This window comes from Mercenaria mercenaria, chromosome 14, assembly GCF_021730395.1.
Source record: "Mercenaria mercenaria strain notata chromosome 14, MADL_Memer_1, whole genome shotgun sequence".
NCBI classification, from domain to species: Eukaryota; Metazoa; Mollusca; class Bivalvia; order Venerida; family Veneridae; genus Mercenaria; species Mercenaria mercenaria.
The window spans coordinates 22,018,433-22,038,232 of record NC_069374.1 but is presented as its reverse complement, the minus strand read 5'-3'; the positions used below and the strand labels follow the sequence as shown (position 1 = coordinate 22,038,232).

At 32.8% G+C, this 19,800-nt stretch overlaps 1 protein-coding gene across 1 annotated transcript; it reads left to right on the top strand.

The window, feature by feature from the left end:
• The first annotated feature begins 13,698 nt into the window (after nt 1-13,698).
• LOC128548134 (uncharacterized) lies at nt 13,699-15,298 on the top strand. The gene is made up of 2 exons (XM_053522536.1): nt 13,699-13,710; nt 14,647-15,298. The coding sequence occupies exons 1-2, from the start codon at nt 13,699-13,701 to the stop codon at nt 15,247-15,249; spliced, it is 615 nt and encodes a 204-aa protein (XP_053378511.1). The 3' UTR covers nt 15,250-15,298.
• Nucleotides 15,299-19,800: the final 4,502 nt, after the last annotated feature.

Here is a 19,800-nt window from a genome sequence, read left to right as displayed (position 1 = left end):
ATATGTCTGCGCTTCACATACAAATGAAGTGCATCATCGCGTATCGTTCATGATACTCCGTTGGAAAATATACGGATTAAAATTTGATAATTATAAGATCAAATGGTGCATTCAGTAATATTGGCTGATTTTACGATTTGCTAAAAGTCTTAATGTGGTTTTTACTCGCTTAAACACAAAATTATCGCACACTACTTAAATCTTTCACGTCCCGAGTTGGATTTCCTATTAAACAAAATCGACAAACTTTGAAGTTATACAAATGTAATGCAATAAAAACCCTTTTTTCTAGCGGGGTCCAGAGGGGGATAGGTACTGATGGAGTACGGGGGTCCTCCTCCGGAAAATGTTTGTTTCTTGGGGTCAACGGAGAACGAATTTCGAGCGTTTTAGAGTAAAGAAAACAAGAATCTGAATCCCATCAAAAATGTAATCATCACTTCGAAAATAGAAATCCAATATCATTTTACAATGAAAACGAGCATACTAGGAGTACGGATGAACAACGATGAAAAATTCATTATTGGCCTTTACTAAGGGTAAGCCCCCTGCCAATGACTCGCTTCTAAAGGTTTATTTAAAATATAATATAAATCATGTGTTGGCATTATCGATGTTGATGTTTGCTGTTTGATCTCAAACGTTACCAGTTCTAACCACGAGGAGGTCGCCATTTTTATAGAACCTTCTTTATTTATTTTTTACACAGCAAGTATTGTTTGGATTCACGGTGCCCGCAGCTGCAGTACGTTATAATATGATTTTTGTACTGTTTGTTCAACTATGAAAGTGCAGCTTTCAAAGTTTACACTATTAACTTTGAACATTCTAGGGGGTCCGGACCTCCATCCTCCCGCTGGATCCGCCCATGCTTTAAATGAGTTGAAAAAAAAAATAACAAAAAAAAAATATCAACTTTATTCAACGAGTTTGATAATATTCTTTTCATCACATGTAAGCTTTTCCTGTTGAAACATCAAAATTCTTCTTTCTTTACCTATTATAGACCAAGTGAAGTCGACCAATGCCTCTAAATAAACGATTTAAACGTCAAAGCTTTATTACACTGAGTGTATGATCATCTTTATGTTATGGCTTTATTTCACTCCAAAGACGTCAAACATGTGATAAAAGTTTTTACGTCATAGCTTTAAATGTCATAGCAGTGCACTGGAAATAAAAACCACAGTGGCAAACATATGGTGAATGTCTTCAAGAGTAACCAGGGGGGTAGCTGGATGATTTTGAACTGTACGCCAGACACAGGAGCAGCATCACTATGAACCAAACAGCGATGCTGCGAGTAAGGTGTAGGTGTAGGTGTTATAGAGAGAGTCTCGGTCTTCCGGCGGGTTTGGATTGTGTAAGGGTATTATAGTTTTTGCTTTTATCGTTTTTGAAGTCATCGTTAATGTTTAGTTTCCGTACATGACTTCTGCATCCGCATTTGGACAGATTTTGATTAATGCGTCTACCCATACATTGAGGTTTTATGTATACCTTTCTCACGCGAAAATTAACAGTTTCTAGATAACGTAACCAACAATTTTTTTTTGCAAACGAAAATTGTGATCTGGATGATGTAGATTATTAGATAAAATTGCACAGCTATATGAATTCACGTTAATAAAATGTTATAATAAGCACGCTTGAGACCTCGGATTACTGAAGATTTTTTTTTCTCCCTTTGCGTGTTTGAGTATCAATGTTTTACTTTGGGACTCTATGGCCGAGTGGTTAAAGGTCGCTAACTTCGAATCACTTGCACCTCACCGATGTGTGTTAGAGCCTTCTTCCCTTGAAAAAGCATTTCAAAAATAAAACTCATGTATTAACAGCACGTGAATCGCCTTGTTTACACACGAATGTGCCCCCGTTTAATACGTAGACGAATCCAGTGAAAAAAGTAGTTTATGCAAGAAAGCCTTCTAAACTGGTCATTTCACTTCAGTGATTAATTTGTCTCAATTTAAAAAGGAGGCTTATAAGAATAAATGATCCATTTATTTAGTGATATAAGGCAATGCTTTTAAAGTACGTAACAATTGTAGTCTATACGATATTTGAATACTTTGAATATTTGAACGTGAATCATAACTCAGGTTATCTTATTTAAGACAAGATACTATCAAAATTGGTAGTAGTCATATGTATATTTCTAAATAGCATGAGCAGTTTACACTTTACTTACATTTATATGCGATATTTTGATATTCTTTAGCAAATTGTTTCTTCTACCAATTGTCTAATTATTTCATACTTAAGCATGTATATTTCACGCCAGTTTAAAAGCTCACGGTTATCGACAAAAAATGAACTAGCGCATAGTTAAAAGAAAGGCGTAGAGTGAGAAGCGAGTAAATATATTGCAAGAGGTTGGTAACTGATACCATACAGAAAAACATATAATGTATTGGAGTGCATCTTTTATGCTACAAAAAGAGGTAACTGTGGAAGACACAAGACACATACACCAGAGATCCGTCTGCGCAAGGATATATGTCCGTCCCTGAAAAAGCATTTCAAAAACAAAAATCGTGTTTTAACAGCACGTGAATCGCCTTATTATTATATACCTATATAAATTATAAATTCTGTCAAAAATACAGCTTGCATGTCACAAAAAAATATGAACAGGCTGAAAAATTGCCGTATTGTACTTTCCAAAATCCCGTATTGTACCTTCCACATTGTATGTTGCCGGACTACATTCATTATTATGCATGAGCTGACACAGTTATATAAATAGCGCACACAAAAACATCACTCATTTCATTTTAACATCAACAAATACTTAAGATTTCGTTCGATTACAAATAAAGAAATAAAACGATGGAGGTATATAATAAAAGCGTCATTACAACAGTAGCTTGGGCTGGGATTTTGTATTCGGCTCTCGTGGATTTTGCTGGGAAGGATCACACTCGGCGCATGTGCGCCTCGTGAGGTCCGATCTGGCAAAATCCACACGAGCCGAATACAGCATCCCAGATTGAGCTACTGTTATAACAACCCTATTACATACACGACTTTGCTCCCGATAATACGAAGAAGGATCCAGTGAAAAAAGTAAATTTTATGCAGGAAAACCTGCTAAACTGATCATTTCACTTCAGCGGTTTTGACAATATCAAAGAAAATTTATGTTATTCATAAATGTCATGTTTTAATCTATGTTTTCGCATCTTTAGAAAGCTTATCAGAATGATTGATCAATATATTTAGTCTATACGATATTTGAATACTTTGAATATTTGAACGTGGATCATAACTCCGGTTACTTATTTAAGATAAGATACTATCAAAAATGGCCATTAGTTCAAAATAGTAGTCATATGTATGTTTCTAAATAGCAGATATATTTTACACTTTACGTATATTTATATGCAATATTTTGATGTTCATCAGCAAATTGTTTCTTCTACCAGTTGTCTAATTATTTCATACTTAAGCATGTATATTTCACGCCAATTAAAAAAAACGTATGTTAGATATTTCAATGAGCATTGGATGTTTCTTTGCAATTATACACAATAAAATCCATTCAAATTAAAATATTTTTTCGAAAGTTTAATCAATTTCTTTATGAGAAACATACCAGTAACAGTTTCATATATACTTGATAACAATGAATAAAATAAGAATAAATGAGCCGCGCCATGAAAAAAACAACATAGTGGCTTTGCGACCAGCATGGATCCAGACCAGCCTGCGCATCCGCGCAGTCTGGTCAGGATCCATGCTGTCGGCTAACAGTTTCTCCAATTCCAATAGGCTTTGAAAGCGAACAGCATGGATCCTGACCAGACTGCGCGGATGCGCAGGCTGGTCTGGATCCATGCTGGTCGCAAACCCACTGTGTTGGTTTTCTCATGGCACGGCTCAAATAAGGACTTGAGTTTTAATGACGTTCAATATATGTATGTATGTCCTATTTTGTATGCTTTCTTTTTAAAATAAAATTAAAGTATTGCCAATTTCTCTTTGTCATAAATACATAATTCCACAAAAACAAATCCAATAGGAAAACAACTTATGTTGCTTGGCAGCATTAGGACTGTGCTTCCAATGACCTTTTCACCGATTTTATTTTCTAAGAACGCACACCCTTAAAAGCAATGACATAGATCCATTAGGGAATATCCACTGTAGAGCCATTTGTTTGGATGTATTGTGTTTAATGTCCATCTTGAATATCTTGAAAACTGTATTGTAATAATCTATTTATGTGTTATGGTGTTTACATGCTGATTGATGTCGGCGTTGAAATCTATAAGAAACGAAGACTGCATTTGATTTCCATGTATGAGATTTATTAACTCCAGCAGTCCTTGACGGGGCATAGTATATAAACCACAGGTCTTTTAAGGACTGTATTCATAGATGATACTTCAACTCCACTCAATTAAATTGCCTAACGGTCACGTCTTTGCTCAGGAAAGATTCCATTTGTATCCATAAAGGTGAGTGACAGCCGAGTCAACTATCAAGAGTGGATGAATGTTGAGGGTGTCCTGGGCACGAATATAATTCAGTTGTAATAGTAAATTTCAATTCCAGTGAAAAATAAACTCGTGTATTTTCAAGTATAAATTTCATTCTACTCAAGCAGATGAGTAGTCTGACTGACTGACGGACGGACGAACGTATTACAAAACAAATGGACGGGTGGACGGAAAACACACACAGACATTCTTCCGACAAAAATAATTATCAGCACTTTTGCATACCTTTGGTGTTATGTAATGTCATATAAACACGTGTAATCCCCTTAATCCCTTGTGTACATTACTGGAGAGTTACGATTGGGTAGGATTTATGAACTCCACACATACTCCTGCAAAGGTCTACTCGAGGTCCACATGAGTGATACTTGCCCAAGTTTGAGTCAAGTGTTAGTATAACCCAAAATATACATAAAAAAAGTAACAGTAAGAGTTAATAACGATGTAGGTCAATAAAAAAGAATAGAATATGTTATCGGTTTTCCACTCTCTTATAGGTAGTATCTATATCTAAAACAGGATTACAGTTAGGGGTAACCCCACTCCCTATCACCTAGTCCCAAATGCTTGACTCTAGTTACCTTCCCTGACGCTCCATTGATTAGAAGTGATTAGTACGTCACGAGTTGGACTACCTACAAACTGTTCACTGTATTTTATACACTGTTCTATGCAGACTGTGTTTCAGTTGTATTACCTTTTTGTATGGTAAAGGGGTATATAACCTTTTGTCACTGCAGCCATACGGGCATAAAATAGTTTTAGTCATAAACATTCGAATCAATTCTATGTATAGAATGCAGAGAAACTTTTGGGTACTTGATATCACACCTGGTTACCCAAAGTTTCAAGTCTTTGTCAAAAATTAAGGAATGGTAAAACATTCTATTCCCCTTTATATCCTATATCTACTCGTAATGATAAGGTCTAATATTAGTTTTCTTTTTCTGTTTTAAATAAAAAAGATCAAAAATTGTATAAGTTTATATACTTTCTAAATATATTAAATATAATAGGACATGATATAAACCTTTAAAGAGTTATATCTACATTAAGCGCCTTGCCATGGTCATTTAGTCTCCCTTTATTATGTAGGTTTACTTATTGTTAAGTAATCTTTTTGTCACATGTGAAGAGCGCATGCGCATTAAAATAAAAAGATCCTGTAGAACCTCATGAAGACGTGACTTGTTGAATACACCCCACAACGGCTACATGTTGTAAAGTACGTTTAAAGTGGGGCAATGCTATAATTTCTATAATGCTATAGTTTTTCATTATATTCAGAAAGTATGTCAATCTATGTAACTGTATTTTAGATCCCTAAACAAATAAAAAAAACAAATGATTACTGTAAATCATAGCTTACACGTAGCGGTAAGATCAATAACCCATGTACCTACCCAAGAAAAGTTTAGGGGAACAACTCTGAATAGGCCAATAAAATTGAAGCCGTTATAAAATTGTGGTCACACGTGAAAGAAAAACTTAATTATAGTGAATAGGTCATTTTCGCAACTACTGATCAGGCACACAAAATATGACCTATATTTGACATGACATACTTCGTTAATCCAGGTACTGTTTATTATATATAATTTAGAAAATACACAGATACTGAAGGTAGTCGTTTTCCCATTTATTACTGTATTTAAACTGTTTTCTGCATGTATACTTATGTAGTATATGTTATATATGTATGTATGTATTTATGTATGTATGTTTGTATGTAAGTATGTATGTATGTATGTATGTATTGCTGATGCTGCCCACGCATTGTGGGACTCATGTCAATCTGTAAATAAACGAATTGAATTGTTTAAAACTCTTTGTATTTAATATACAGCGTGCATACTTTTCTCATGGCTTACGCTGACAATTATTTTATAAGTTGCTCTGATGCCTCGCTATATAGAAAGTTAAGTAGTGATTCAAAATAAAACAAAATAATGCATAAATTCCTTTCAAGTTTTACGACATGAAGAAATGTTACCTCAGAATAAAAGTTTGGCTTTTTAGCTAACTTTATCTTTTGTTCTCTCTGATGATAATTTGGTTCAGACAAAATTTGATATATTAAAATGTAAAATATATATTCAACAGATTACAAAATACGTAAAAATGGTATTACGTAACTATGTGTAACAACAAATGTAGACTGTTATATTCATCATTTCAATTAATTATTTTCAAGGGTTTCTCATGCTTTACTCATTTTGAAGCATTTCTGTGATTGCTCAGGAATACTTTGCTGCAAATAGTGTTACACAAAAAGTCACATTCACCCGATGTAATTCCAACAATTTAATGTAGTGAATCGGTAATGACTCTCTGCAATTTCTGTGTAATGATGTTTTTGTAAACAATTGGACATTCTCTGATCATTGTTTTCCGTAAAGAACGTAAAATGCTGTAACAGCATATGGAAAAGAATACACGATTTGGCGATTTTCGTTACAGGTCCATAACCTTAAACAAACTATAAGATATTTTATTTATTGTTGTAAACAAAGTAAGTGGATACTTTCAGATGTTATTTTAATTTACATTTAATCTGTTCACACAACTTAAAACAGTTTTTTGGGGCTTCTCAATTACAGTTATATCTACATTATCACCTGAATTTTGTGCATTTATGAGTGGAAAATATTGATGGTGAATTGAGATTTGTTTACATTATGACATCTTTAATAACTTATTTCACGTTAATTTTTTGTATGGTTTTGGTAAGCTTATAATAAAGAGCATGTCATTCTCTTTCACTCAGAGACATTTTTCAAGAGTTTTAGATTCTTGGGTAGTCCTGGATTTTGAATTTACCAAGAGACAGAAGAAAGCATGTCCAGAAATGAGACCGTGTTTTGAAGAGTATTGTCCCTTGGTTATTAGCCAAATTGTTTAAATTTGATTGTTTCCCTTTATACCATCTAAACGCGAGTATCGATTTTTGTTAATCTTTCTTATCTTGATAATCTTGACTTTGCGCTGGTTTTGTTAATTGGGGGTATTGTAACGACATGGAATTTATAACTTGCCCGAGGCTATTTGCAGTATACATAACTTTGTAATTTCATTTAATTGGCGATTTTGAATGATAATCGGGTTTTTGTTTCAAAACTGAGAGCCGGGAAGGTTATTCCGATTACTCAGCGTAAATTTTAAATATGTATTGAATCTTTTGATTATATATTTTAAGGGCAAAATATATACAATAACTTTAAAATCAATGAATAAAAATATGATTTTTAAAATTTTAATATTTTTATTCAAACATATAATTTAAAATAACACTTTTTATTTAATTTGACAAAGACGGAATTAGATGGACGTACATGTTTATTATCTGATATACATAACACTGCAATTTCTTCGAATTGGTGATTTTGAATGATAATCTGGTATTTATTTAAAAATTGTCGGAAAGCATGTTATTCCTATTCCTCAGCGTATTTTTAAATACTTTTTACGGTGAAAATCGAAAAGCGGGTAACGCTTTACTCAAGGTTAACTGACTGGATTATAAATAATATATTTTGAAGTCATAATACTCTTATCCCGCTAAAGCGGTTTTGGTTACGACGACGGGAAAATCTCTTAAAGGCAAAGAAAATCTCCTATATAAGTGACCCCCCCCCCCTAAAAGCCAGACACTTTAATCCCCAATAAACAGGATCCTGTCTGGTCCAGTCTGATAAGGGTCCATAAAACCCCTGTAGACTTGACATGTAGTCCATGTCAGAGGATCATAAATTTTATTGATATGTAAAGATAATTGGTTACTTCCAGTGCTATACATTTCACTGATTGAAATGCAGCTTTTTTCAGATTATACACAAAATTATTTAAATTGATAATATACTAATTTTTATTGCTCATTCTTGTTGAGTAATGTCCTGGCCAATAAAATTATTATTCTTACATCAAGACAGTTCTCACCATTTTAGAAAACTCTCACCTTTATTTAATGAAAAATGAAATAATTATTTAAATATCAAGAAGAGAACTTACAAGAATTTTTTTTCCAATTATTAATTAACTATGATCTTTTTATCTAAGAAACAAAATAAAACACAGAAAAATTGAATATTGCTGGATTTTATTAGAAATTAAAGAAGCGCTCAGTTGCATTTTCAATAAATGAAAAAAAAATATGGACCTTCATGATAAAATCCAGCAATAAACAGATATCATTGTTCAAAATACACATGATTTATTTATAGATGAATTATTCATTATTTTTTAAAAGGTGCCTGAATGCATTTTCTTCTTCTTTTTTTTTTTTTATAAAAGTCAAGCAATAATAAGATATAATTGTTTATAAAGCTTGATTAATTGAAAAATAAATATGCTGTTGTATTTTATCACTTTGTTTGTTTAGTCCCAATTTAATCAGGCTTTCTAAACTCGTTATAAAAGTGAGAACTGGTTTGCTATAAAGGTGAAAAATATCACATGCAATCTATGTACTGCACAGCAGCTGTACAGTAGCTTAATATGATAAACAGAAGCATGTCTATCAATCGTCCAGTCTTGTATATTGGCTCTTACTGCCAATATGCAGACCATAAGCCACATACCTTGCATACCAGAATCAGTGTCTTTAATTGCCGATGTGGTCATTCGTTCGGTTTCCGACGCGGTCATCCTTTTTTTTCTTTATTTGAATTTTTTATAATATTTTAAAAACAAAAACTCATATCCTAATGTTCATAATATGAACAAACTTCAATTTGAGAGAAAGATTGTTTTTAGCCGAATCTGGAGGTCAGTGCCCTAAAATACATATTTACATATAGTTTGTCAGTAATTAAGTTTTAAAGCCTTCTTAAGAAATATAGCATTTATTTCAAGATATCGGAAAAAAATCTTGTTCTCGGACGATCTGGAGACCAGTTCCTTTAATTGTTTCAATATTTTTTTTTAGGGTAAAATATAAATATGTATCTCGGGTCTCCTTGAAAAAGTGTCTTTTCAATTTAAAAAGTATTTAAATATTATGGATCTGTGGCCTATAAATGCATTTCATTTTACATTAATGTGAACTTGGATTTTGAACAGTAAACAAAATTTCAAAATTTATAACTTCATATCCATAATTTAGATTTTTACTTAAAAGTGTTTAGAGAAGAGCTTTAATAATTGTCCCTAGCCGCGGGGCAAATCAGACAACCAGACACTAATCCAATTAGTTACCATAATATACATAAATCTGTCAGCAATCAGTTAACTTATTGTTAAAACGCATTATTTGACTTTAATCTTGTATGACAATATGATAGTGATGCTTGATTGGGGTTTATCATGTACAGATATGCAATAATTACGAATAATTGCAGTCGAATAATATGTTTTCATATTTGCCGATTACTTTTAAGTGAAGTATGTGAAAAAGAGTAAAACTGCAGATGTATGTTTTAATGTGAATATTACTTTCATTGTCCATGTATTTTATTTACATGTACAATATTCAAGTTTAACTCTAAATACTTCTAGTAGTGAAAATTAATATCAAATGAATTATAAAATGGAATATCTTTATTTAAACATGTAATTTAAAATAACATTTTTTATTCAATCTGAAAAAGTAATGGCATTAAACACGGAATTACATCAACACACCTGTCTATCTAATTCAGAGACGTGTACCAGTTTAACCGGTGTCATCAGTACACGTGTACTTAGGCGGGTAAAAATTTCCAAATTAGTAAAATCAGTGGTATTCAAACGTTTAGGGAAGCAAGAAGACATAAAAATAACTTATAAATAAACTCATTGAAAGAAAGATTAACTTTTCTAGTTTACTTCAATAACTTAATAAATGTTGTGAGATGAGTATAAATATGAGAATATATCATTTAAAAAAGACCATGTAAAGCTTAAAATCTGTCATTTCCTACAGAAATCAGTGAGACTCGGGATAAAAATTAGTTACTTATTTCAAACGCTTAGGGAAGCAAGAAGATCATATTTCATTTTATTAAAAATTATATTGAAAGAAAATGTAAATATTGCAGATAACTTCAATAACTTAATAAATATTGTCAGATAATGCTTTTGATGTCATTTGATGTGTTAAAGTTTTTTCCCTTCTATATTTAAATAGGAGCAAATTGACCGATAACGGCTAATCGATACACTCGATAAGCTGTTATCAGGGGAGACAATTTCGTCAATAAGCCAGCAAATTGGCTTAGATTTCTGGGTATGTTCAGTATAGGCTCTTTCAAAGAGTTGAAGGTACAAATGTATACCAAACTTGCACTATACTCTATTGAATTCATTTAGCTGCAGATAATTTTGGTATAGACTGTAATTGATGAAATCCCAAAATCAATCAAAAACTGCTTTTTGCTTCAGATCTATTTTTACATGGAAAGATGGAAAAAACATATGTCACTCTGTGAGAAAATAAGTGCAGCCAGACCGGGAATCGAACCCGGAGTTTCTGCATACCGTTTCAATGCTCAAACGACTGAGCTACCCTGCAGTGTACACATTTTCTCCCCGTTTTTATATTCAAGTCCTATAACGTGACACATTAAATATATTAATAAATAAACAAATTCAGTAAATTGATGCACTTAGCTATCATTTCACGCTGAAAACAATTTGAATTTCTAGGTACCTTCTCTACCGCATATAAAACTACAACATTAAACGTATTGAGCGTACAATATACTGACAAAAAGTTAGGGTTAGGGTAATGCGAATTTAATGCCCAACTGCAATTCATACACTATAACAAGGACAAAAGTCAAACAGAAAAACTCCTGAGCTTCTGATATCTGTCCTCAAATAAATTTCATGTCCTTCATCCACAGTGAAAAAAAAATTCCCCGCTTCTCCCCCCTTTCTCTTCCCCCACTCATAGCAAAACTCTGTGGCTGCGAAACTTCCAAGACCTGCATTAAAACCTTTCCTAAAGACAACATTGAATTAAGTTGACTCTGGATAACACTTTATAACCTATTATTGACGTATATTTGATTATGACGTTTTATTTATAAAGAAAATTACAAAATATTTGTAAGATTTCATCGACCAAATTATTTTAAGATTAAAGAATATTATTTCAAAATACAATATTTCTGTCTTTACATCCTTATCGTAGAAATAATTAAGACGTTATATTCGAAAAATATAACTAAAATTCAAGTCAGAAAGATGGGAAAGACCAGTTCAAATTTCCACTAAAATGTGTCTAATAGCCGGGACATGTTGAAGAATTATGCAGATTCAATAATGTAGACATGTTTAAATGTAATATATGCCAAGCATTTTATGGTAAATATATTTCCGGATACTAATGTTGCGTGATTAAAAATGCAAGGCATTAACGATAATCCAGATTATTTTACTGAAATTGTTGTTTAGGAAAGATTTACGTCATTGTTGTATCATGTCTTATATAGAACATTTAACTATTGCAAACATATCTGGGCCCAGCTGTTCGAAAGTTGTGTTAATAGTTGATTTAGCTGACAGTCGATTAACATTTTTTAAACTCAATTCATTTTAGTTTTGTATCTTGAGGGTCAGAATTAAGCTTATAATAAAGAGCATGTCATTCTCATTCACTCAGAGACATATTTCAAGAGTTTTAGATTTTTGGGTAGTCTTTGATTTTGAATTTACCAAGATACAAAAGAAAGTTCAGTATAGGCTCTTTCAAAGAGTTGAAGGTATACCAAACTTACATTATACTCTACTGAATTCTTTTAGCTGCAGATAATTTTGATATAGACTATAATTGATGACATCCCAAAATCAATCAAAAACTGCTTTTTGCTTCAGATCTATTTTTACATGGAAAGATGGAAAAAAACATATGTCACTGGGTGAGAAAATAAGTGCAGCCAGACCGGGACTCGAACCCGGGATTTCTGGATACCGTTCCAATGCTCAGATTACTGAGCTACCCTGCCGTGTACACATTTTCTCCCCGTTTTTATAGTCAAGTCCTATAACGTGACACATTAAATATATTAATAAATAAACAAATTCAGTAAATTGATGCACTTAGCTATCATTTCATGCTGAAACAATTTGAATTTCTAGGTACCTTCTCTACCGCATATAAAACTACAACATTAAACGTATTGAGCGTACAATATACTGACAAAAAGTTAGGGTTAGGGTAATGCGAATTTAATGCCCAACTGCAATTCATATACTATAACAAGGACAAAAGTCAAACAGAAAAACTCCTGAGCTTCTGATATCTGTCCTCAAATAAATTCCATGTCCTTCATCCACAGTGAAAAAACTCCCCGCTTCTCCTCCTTTCAGTACCCCCCTCCCCTCTCTTTCCCTTCCCCCACTCATAGCAAAACTCTGTGGCTGCGAAACTTCCAAGACCTGCATTCAAACCTTTTCCTTAAAACAACATTGAATTAAATTGACGCTGGATAACACTTTATAACCTATTATTAACGTATATTTGATTATGACGTTTTATTTATAAAGAAAATTACAAATATTAGTTAGATTTCATCGACGGTATTATTTTAAGATAAAAGAATATTATTTCAAAATACAATATTTCTGTCTTTACACCATTATTGTAGAAATAATTAAGACGTTATATTCGAAAAATATAACTAAAATTCAAGACAGAAAGACGGGAAAGACCAGTTCAAATTTCCACTAAAATGTATCTAATGAACGGGACATGTTGAAGAATTATGCAGATTCAATGTAGACATGTTTAAATGCAATATATGCCAAGCATTTTATGGTAAATATATTTCCGGATACATGTACTGATGTAGCGTGATTAAATATGCAAGGAATTAACGATAATCCAGATTTATTTATTTTACTGAAATTGTTAAGGAAAGATTTACGTCATTGTTGTATTATTTATTATATAGAACATTTAACTATTGCAAACATATCTGGGTCCAGCTGTTCGAAAGTTGTGTTAATAGTTGATTTAGCTGACAGTCGATTAACTCTTTTTAAACCCAATTTATTTTATTAATGTATCTCGAGAGTCAGAATTAAGAGTCTGTAAATAACATACCACTGTCACTAATGTTTTTACTTACCTTCATCCCGGGAGAAATCAGTTACTTTCTGTGGATGAGAACTCAACCAATCAGCTTTAATAAATGGTAAATACTTTTGTCAATATTAGATTATCAACCAATTACAAAACTACATCACTTAACATATATTACTCTATATATAGATGGCGAATGAAGTAAGTTTGTTAAGATGTAACGGAAAAGCAGTAATTGAATTAACATTTTATATTTACATATGGCGGGGATTTTAAAAGATTTAACAGATTAATTTACCTGCTTAAGGTTCCTTTTCAAATTTGTTTGGGACTATTTCAGATTTAGCCGCGTGGGCTAGTTGTGGCTGAGCGTTTTATCCGTCTCCAATGCATAAATACCAGAATCTGCGTCATTGGCCTTCAGAGAAAGTTTGATACTCAATATCGAACTTCATATTAGCACTACAGTGAATTACACTTATTAAGATATCAAATCTAAAAGGCGTATTAAAGGCGTATTTAAGGCGTGGATCAAAAGTCTTCAAAATATCAAAGGTAATTTAACTTAGTACTAGCTAATGTATCATCAAAAATACGGCATACAGATATGAGTATTAACAAGACTATAGTTTCGTTTTCAGAATTAAATGCCTATATCAACAATATCAACAGTCTTAAAGTAAAGTAATAGAAGATTGGCAAATATTTATTTAAAGGTATATAAGATGCAAATTCCATATGGATAAACATGAACAATTACTTCATATAGTTTATATCAACAGATTAACAAGTTTATGTGTATTAACAATGCTGTGTATTAGGTTCACCGTATACATGTATAGATAAACACAGTATAAATGTGTACTACTACTAAAAACTTAACAATCATCAGTTTCATCATGACTTTTAATTATGAAAAAATTTCTGTATGCAAACTTAATTTCTATATTCAGTAATGTTAAATACTTGAACACACCTTTCAAACATTCAAGTGATGTACAGTGTATTACAGAAATACTAACTATTCAGATTTGCCCAAATTGAAAATAGAAAATGATGCTGAACAGTATATTTCATAAATTAGTAATTACAAATTTCATAAGTTAAATATGTAAATTTTCAATAATATGTTTTCAGATGTTACATTCGTACTACAGAAACTGTTTACTCTTTGTCGTTTGGTTATTGTTGTTACACGGCACAAACAGTGATCCAATCCAGAAACGGTCTAAATCAAGCGTTGCTTTTAGCAAGGTGCACATTCACAGACGGGATGCAGTCACCAATGAATTCTTGATGAGCCCTGCTTCTTATACAAGCCTTATAACCAATTTCAAGAATGAGACAACGTCTATAGATATTCACCATAGACACTATGATTATGAGCTTGTATGCCCACAACAAGTATCCAACGGACCGCACGACCCTCCAAACAAGCGATCAACATGTCCCTGGTATTACAGCGTAAAACATAACGCCAAACAATACCCGGCGACGATATTGAATGCAGAGCGTCTCTGTGAATATTCTATTGGATCAAACAATTCACTTGAATGTGTCCCAATTACTCACAAAATGTCTGTACTTGAATTACAAAACTACCGAGACGACAACAATAACTATGTTTGGACAGATACCATGGTAACGGTTGTAATTGGTTACACCTCTGCCGGAAGAAGGAGTGCCTACAGTTCTGGAACCAAGAATTATTCTGGTAAACCTGCACCAGAATATGACTAGTCTTTTTTTATCTAAGGATGGTGTATGCCATGTTATCATGATAGATGCAAATTTATTGAACCGTAGAAATTAATTGTTTGTGTGTGATTAAATGTTTTAAGATGCCAAAACCTCACGTTTGTTTGTCTGTGTCCCTTCAAATAATTTTTGATTCAGATATTAGTGATAATGAAATGTGTTGTATCCCATCTTAAGCGGTATTATAGAAAGCTGAATGTACTCAAGGATCCAAAAGGACTAGAAAATATTACAACACTATTTTTTCCTAACTGTAGATATAACAAAAACAGGCTGTAGACCTTTTGCCAGGTATTCGGAGCGTTGCGTTTCTGTTATTAGATTTAGCATTTTTAAACATTTTGAAGTGATTGGTATCCAAATGGGAATTAACTGCGCTCCACTCGTTGCTGATTTATTTTTGTGCTGACATGCGATTTCATACTTAGACTGCCCACTAAGATCCAGTTTGACATTATTGAAGCCTTTTATGTTAAGGAACCTTGATGATATTTTATATTCGGAAAGTATATATTTTTCAGAGAGTATCACATATTTTTGCAAACTCAGAGTTCGTTATCAATAAAATAGTGAATTACATGCAGAAAACAGTTGGGTTAAATGGGGTCACATCTAGCTGCTTAAGTCTTGTCTAAAACTTTATGACGTTTAATATGTATGTTTCCAGTTTCTGTGATATGAAGGATCAGCAACATCGTCGGATCCCCTCTTTATTTCTGTCCGCTATTTCCCTTTTAGGCCTACCTTATTACTTCAACTATTGAAGGTTCCATGTATAACGCCGTATAAACACATCTGTGGATGTATCTAAATTGTAGTTTGGTAATTGTAACATATACACATGTTGAGTTCTGCTCAACCCCGGGCTAGGACTAGATAGCGCGGACGGCACCATGCATTTCCAATATCGTACATGATCTGGCTTAATCAAACTAAACCTTCAACATTTTCATTTTTGCCATGTTGGGTTACCTGTGGAGTTTCTCTTTTTCTATAGATACATTTTTGTACTTTATTCCCCTAAGTGACTTATACCATTTTTTCTCATACGAACAATACCTGTAATCTGTTATTTTTTATCCATTTATAGTTCAAAAGATCTTCTGAAAAACGAATAGATATTTCGGACGCACAGAGCACAAAAAACAGCCTCAGAGCCACGCATTTGCAAAGTAGGCCCACAACAAAAAGAAGCTGTATGAAGAAAAATATTATAGACGGGTTGCTTCAAAAATCCAAGTACATTTTAATTTAATGCAAAATATAGAAAAAGGGGAGGAAGGGTATCTTCGTTGAAAATTTAAAAAATAAAATCTTATAAAGTGCCGTTCGCTACTTTAGCAACATTTGTAGTAACATGTATTCAAATTTGTTTTTGTATATATATAAATATGTAGCAAATGAGTTCATTTTTTAAGAATTTTGATAGCATTTTGTTCTTCTATATGTCGAAAATGCACAAATATAACATTCCAATAAAATATTATTGCAGATCTAAATCGAACAGACCAAATCAAACCGAGTCTGCTATTATTTTTCTCGGTTGCATTCCAATATGGCGGCACCAGAGGTGGTGAGATTTCTCACGGGGCCTGCTCAAGATTTACATGCACCCACTACATTACATGTCCGCTTAGCTCAGTAGGGAGAGCGTTGGTCCACGGATCACGGGGTCGCGAGTTCGATCCCCAGGCGGGGCGTATGTTCTCCGTGACGATTTGATAAAAGACATTGTGTCTGAAATCATTCGTCCTCCACTTCTGATTATTCATGTGGGGAAGTTGGTAGTTACTTGCAGAGAACAGGTTTGTACTGGTACAGAATCCAGGAACACTGGTTAGGTTAACTGCCCGCCGTTACATGACTGAAATACTGTTGAAAAACGGAGTTAAACCCAACAACAAAAACAAACAAACTTTTTCTATTGGTTGTAATGATGTTTGAACTTTTTGATAGGTTAAGCTATCTACAATAAAACTACAAGCGTCTTATCTTTTTTGTACGATAAATACAACAAATGAGGCTTGTTATATATTATACATTTTGCTATAAAGATCTAACAGAAAATCTTTTTTAGAATCTTATCACGCAACACACTCAATAAAATAAGCAGTCCCGCTTTTATTGAATCGCAGTATAAAATGTGATGAAAAGTCCAACACACCTCACGCCCCTTGCACCGGCTTAAGTATAACTCTTTCATAACTGAACAATGTACAGACTCCATGATCTAAAAAAAAGACACCGCCGAGTTCTAGTAAGGGGCAAATTACTCTACTGACCATTGGAAATAAAAATAAATCTGATGAAAAAATTCATCCAGTTTAAGTGAACATTTACTGTAATATTCGAATCCATTAGATAAATAATTCATTAGGCATTGCACTTAGGTTTCATTTACTTCATTAAACAGTTGCTTACAGAAATTGTCAGACGAAGGTCATACATGGGGCCCTCACTTCTGAACTGAATTAACAGTTGGTTTGGTTGGCTTAACAAGGTGACGGCGTACATAATTCAAGATCAAAACGAATAAAACTGATGATTTTATAAAAAGGGATTTGACAAAAAAATCCCTGTTTGGGGGTAGTATACGCCGTTTAGAGTGTCTTTATTTTGACCAAATATCGGAGGACTATTTTGGAAATTGTCAACTTTGCAAAAAATCGCGGAATTTGTGACATGGATTAATCCATGCATTGGCAAAACCCCGAATAAAAGAAGCTATAATTTCCATTTTATCATGGTTTATTTCATCTGCGAATTCAGAAATCATTACTGATAATGAATGGATTAATCCATTATTCAGTCCAAATGAATTCCATACTTTGAAGAAATTTTTTTCACTTTATGTTCATTATAAAACATATGTAGAGTCAAAAGCATGGATTAATCCATCCTTTCTTCCTTGATAAAGATAAATTATTTTCTTCAAGTAGTGAAAACCTGTTACACTTTTCTAAAACTTCTACATACGATGCAGATATTGATAAAAAGATGGATTAATCCATCCCTATCATATGCAATGAGAAAACATTGTAAGACCGTCTAAATTATATAATCAAAGACATGGATTAATCCATGCATTCTTAGTGCATGTTTTCAAAACTTGATAAATTATTTTTTCTTTCATGTAATGAAAACCTGTTCTTCGGCATGGATTAATCCATCTTTTCTTCATGCACTTTTCCAAAACTTCTACACGCGATGCAAGTATTGATAAAAAGATGGATTAATCCATCCCTATTATATATAATAAAAACAAATTGTAAGACCGTCTAAATATATATGCAAAACATGGATTAATCCATGTATTTTGGTGTGCAAGTTTACAAAACTTGATAAAAGATAAAGTAATCCGTAACAATTTCATGTAGTGAAAACCAGTTCGCGGACATGGATTAATCCATCATTTCTTCTTGCACATTTCACAAAACTTCTAACATGCGATGCCACATATTGATAAAAAGATGAAATTATATCCTATCCCTATTATATATAATGAAAACAAATTGTAAGACCGTCTAAAATATTATATGACAATTACATTGGAGTAATCCACGTATTTTGGTGTGCATGTTTACAAATACTTGATAAAAGATTAAAATAATCCGTAACCAATTTCATGTAGTGAAAACCCAGTTCGCGGACGCATGGATTAATCCATTCATTTCTTCTTGCCACATTTCCACAAACTTCTACATGCGGATGCACCATATTGATAAAAAGATGAAATTATCCACCCCTATTATGTATAATGCGAAAACAAATTGTAAGATCGTCTTAAATATATATGCCAAAACATGTCCATCCATGTATTTTGGTGGTGGCAAGGTTTACAAAACTTGATAAAAGTTGAATATAATCCCCCCGTAACAATTTCATGTAGTGAAAACCAGTTCGCTGGACATGGATTAATCCATCATTTCTTCTTGCCACATTTCACAAACTTCTAACATGCCCGATGCACATATTGATAAAAAGATGATTAACATCCACCCCTATTATACATAATGAAACAAACTGTTAGGCCATCTAACAAATTTTTATGCCCAAAAAACATGGAAATAATCCATGCATATTTGGTTTGCCAAGTTTACAAAACTTGAATAAAAGATAAAGTAATCCGTAACAATTTTCATGTACAACACACAGAAAACCAGTTCGCGGACATGGATTAATCCATCATTTCTTCTATGCCCACATTTCACTAACTTCTACATGGATGCACATATTGATAAAAAGATGGATTATATCCACCCCTTATTATTACCATAATGAATACAAAGTTGTAGGCCATTCTAAAATATATATGCAAAAAATGGATTTAATCTATGCATTTTGGTGTGACAAGTTACAAAACTTGATAATAAGATAAAGTAATCCGATTAACAATTTCATGTAGTGAAAACCAGTTCGAAGACATGGATTAATCCATCGTTTCTTCTTCACATTCAAAAAACTTCTACGTGCGATGCCAACCTATTGATAAAAAGATTGGATTAATCTACCCCTATTGTGATTATATAAAAC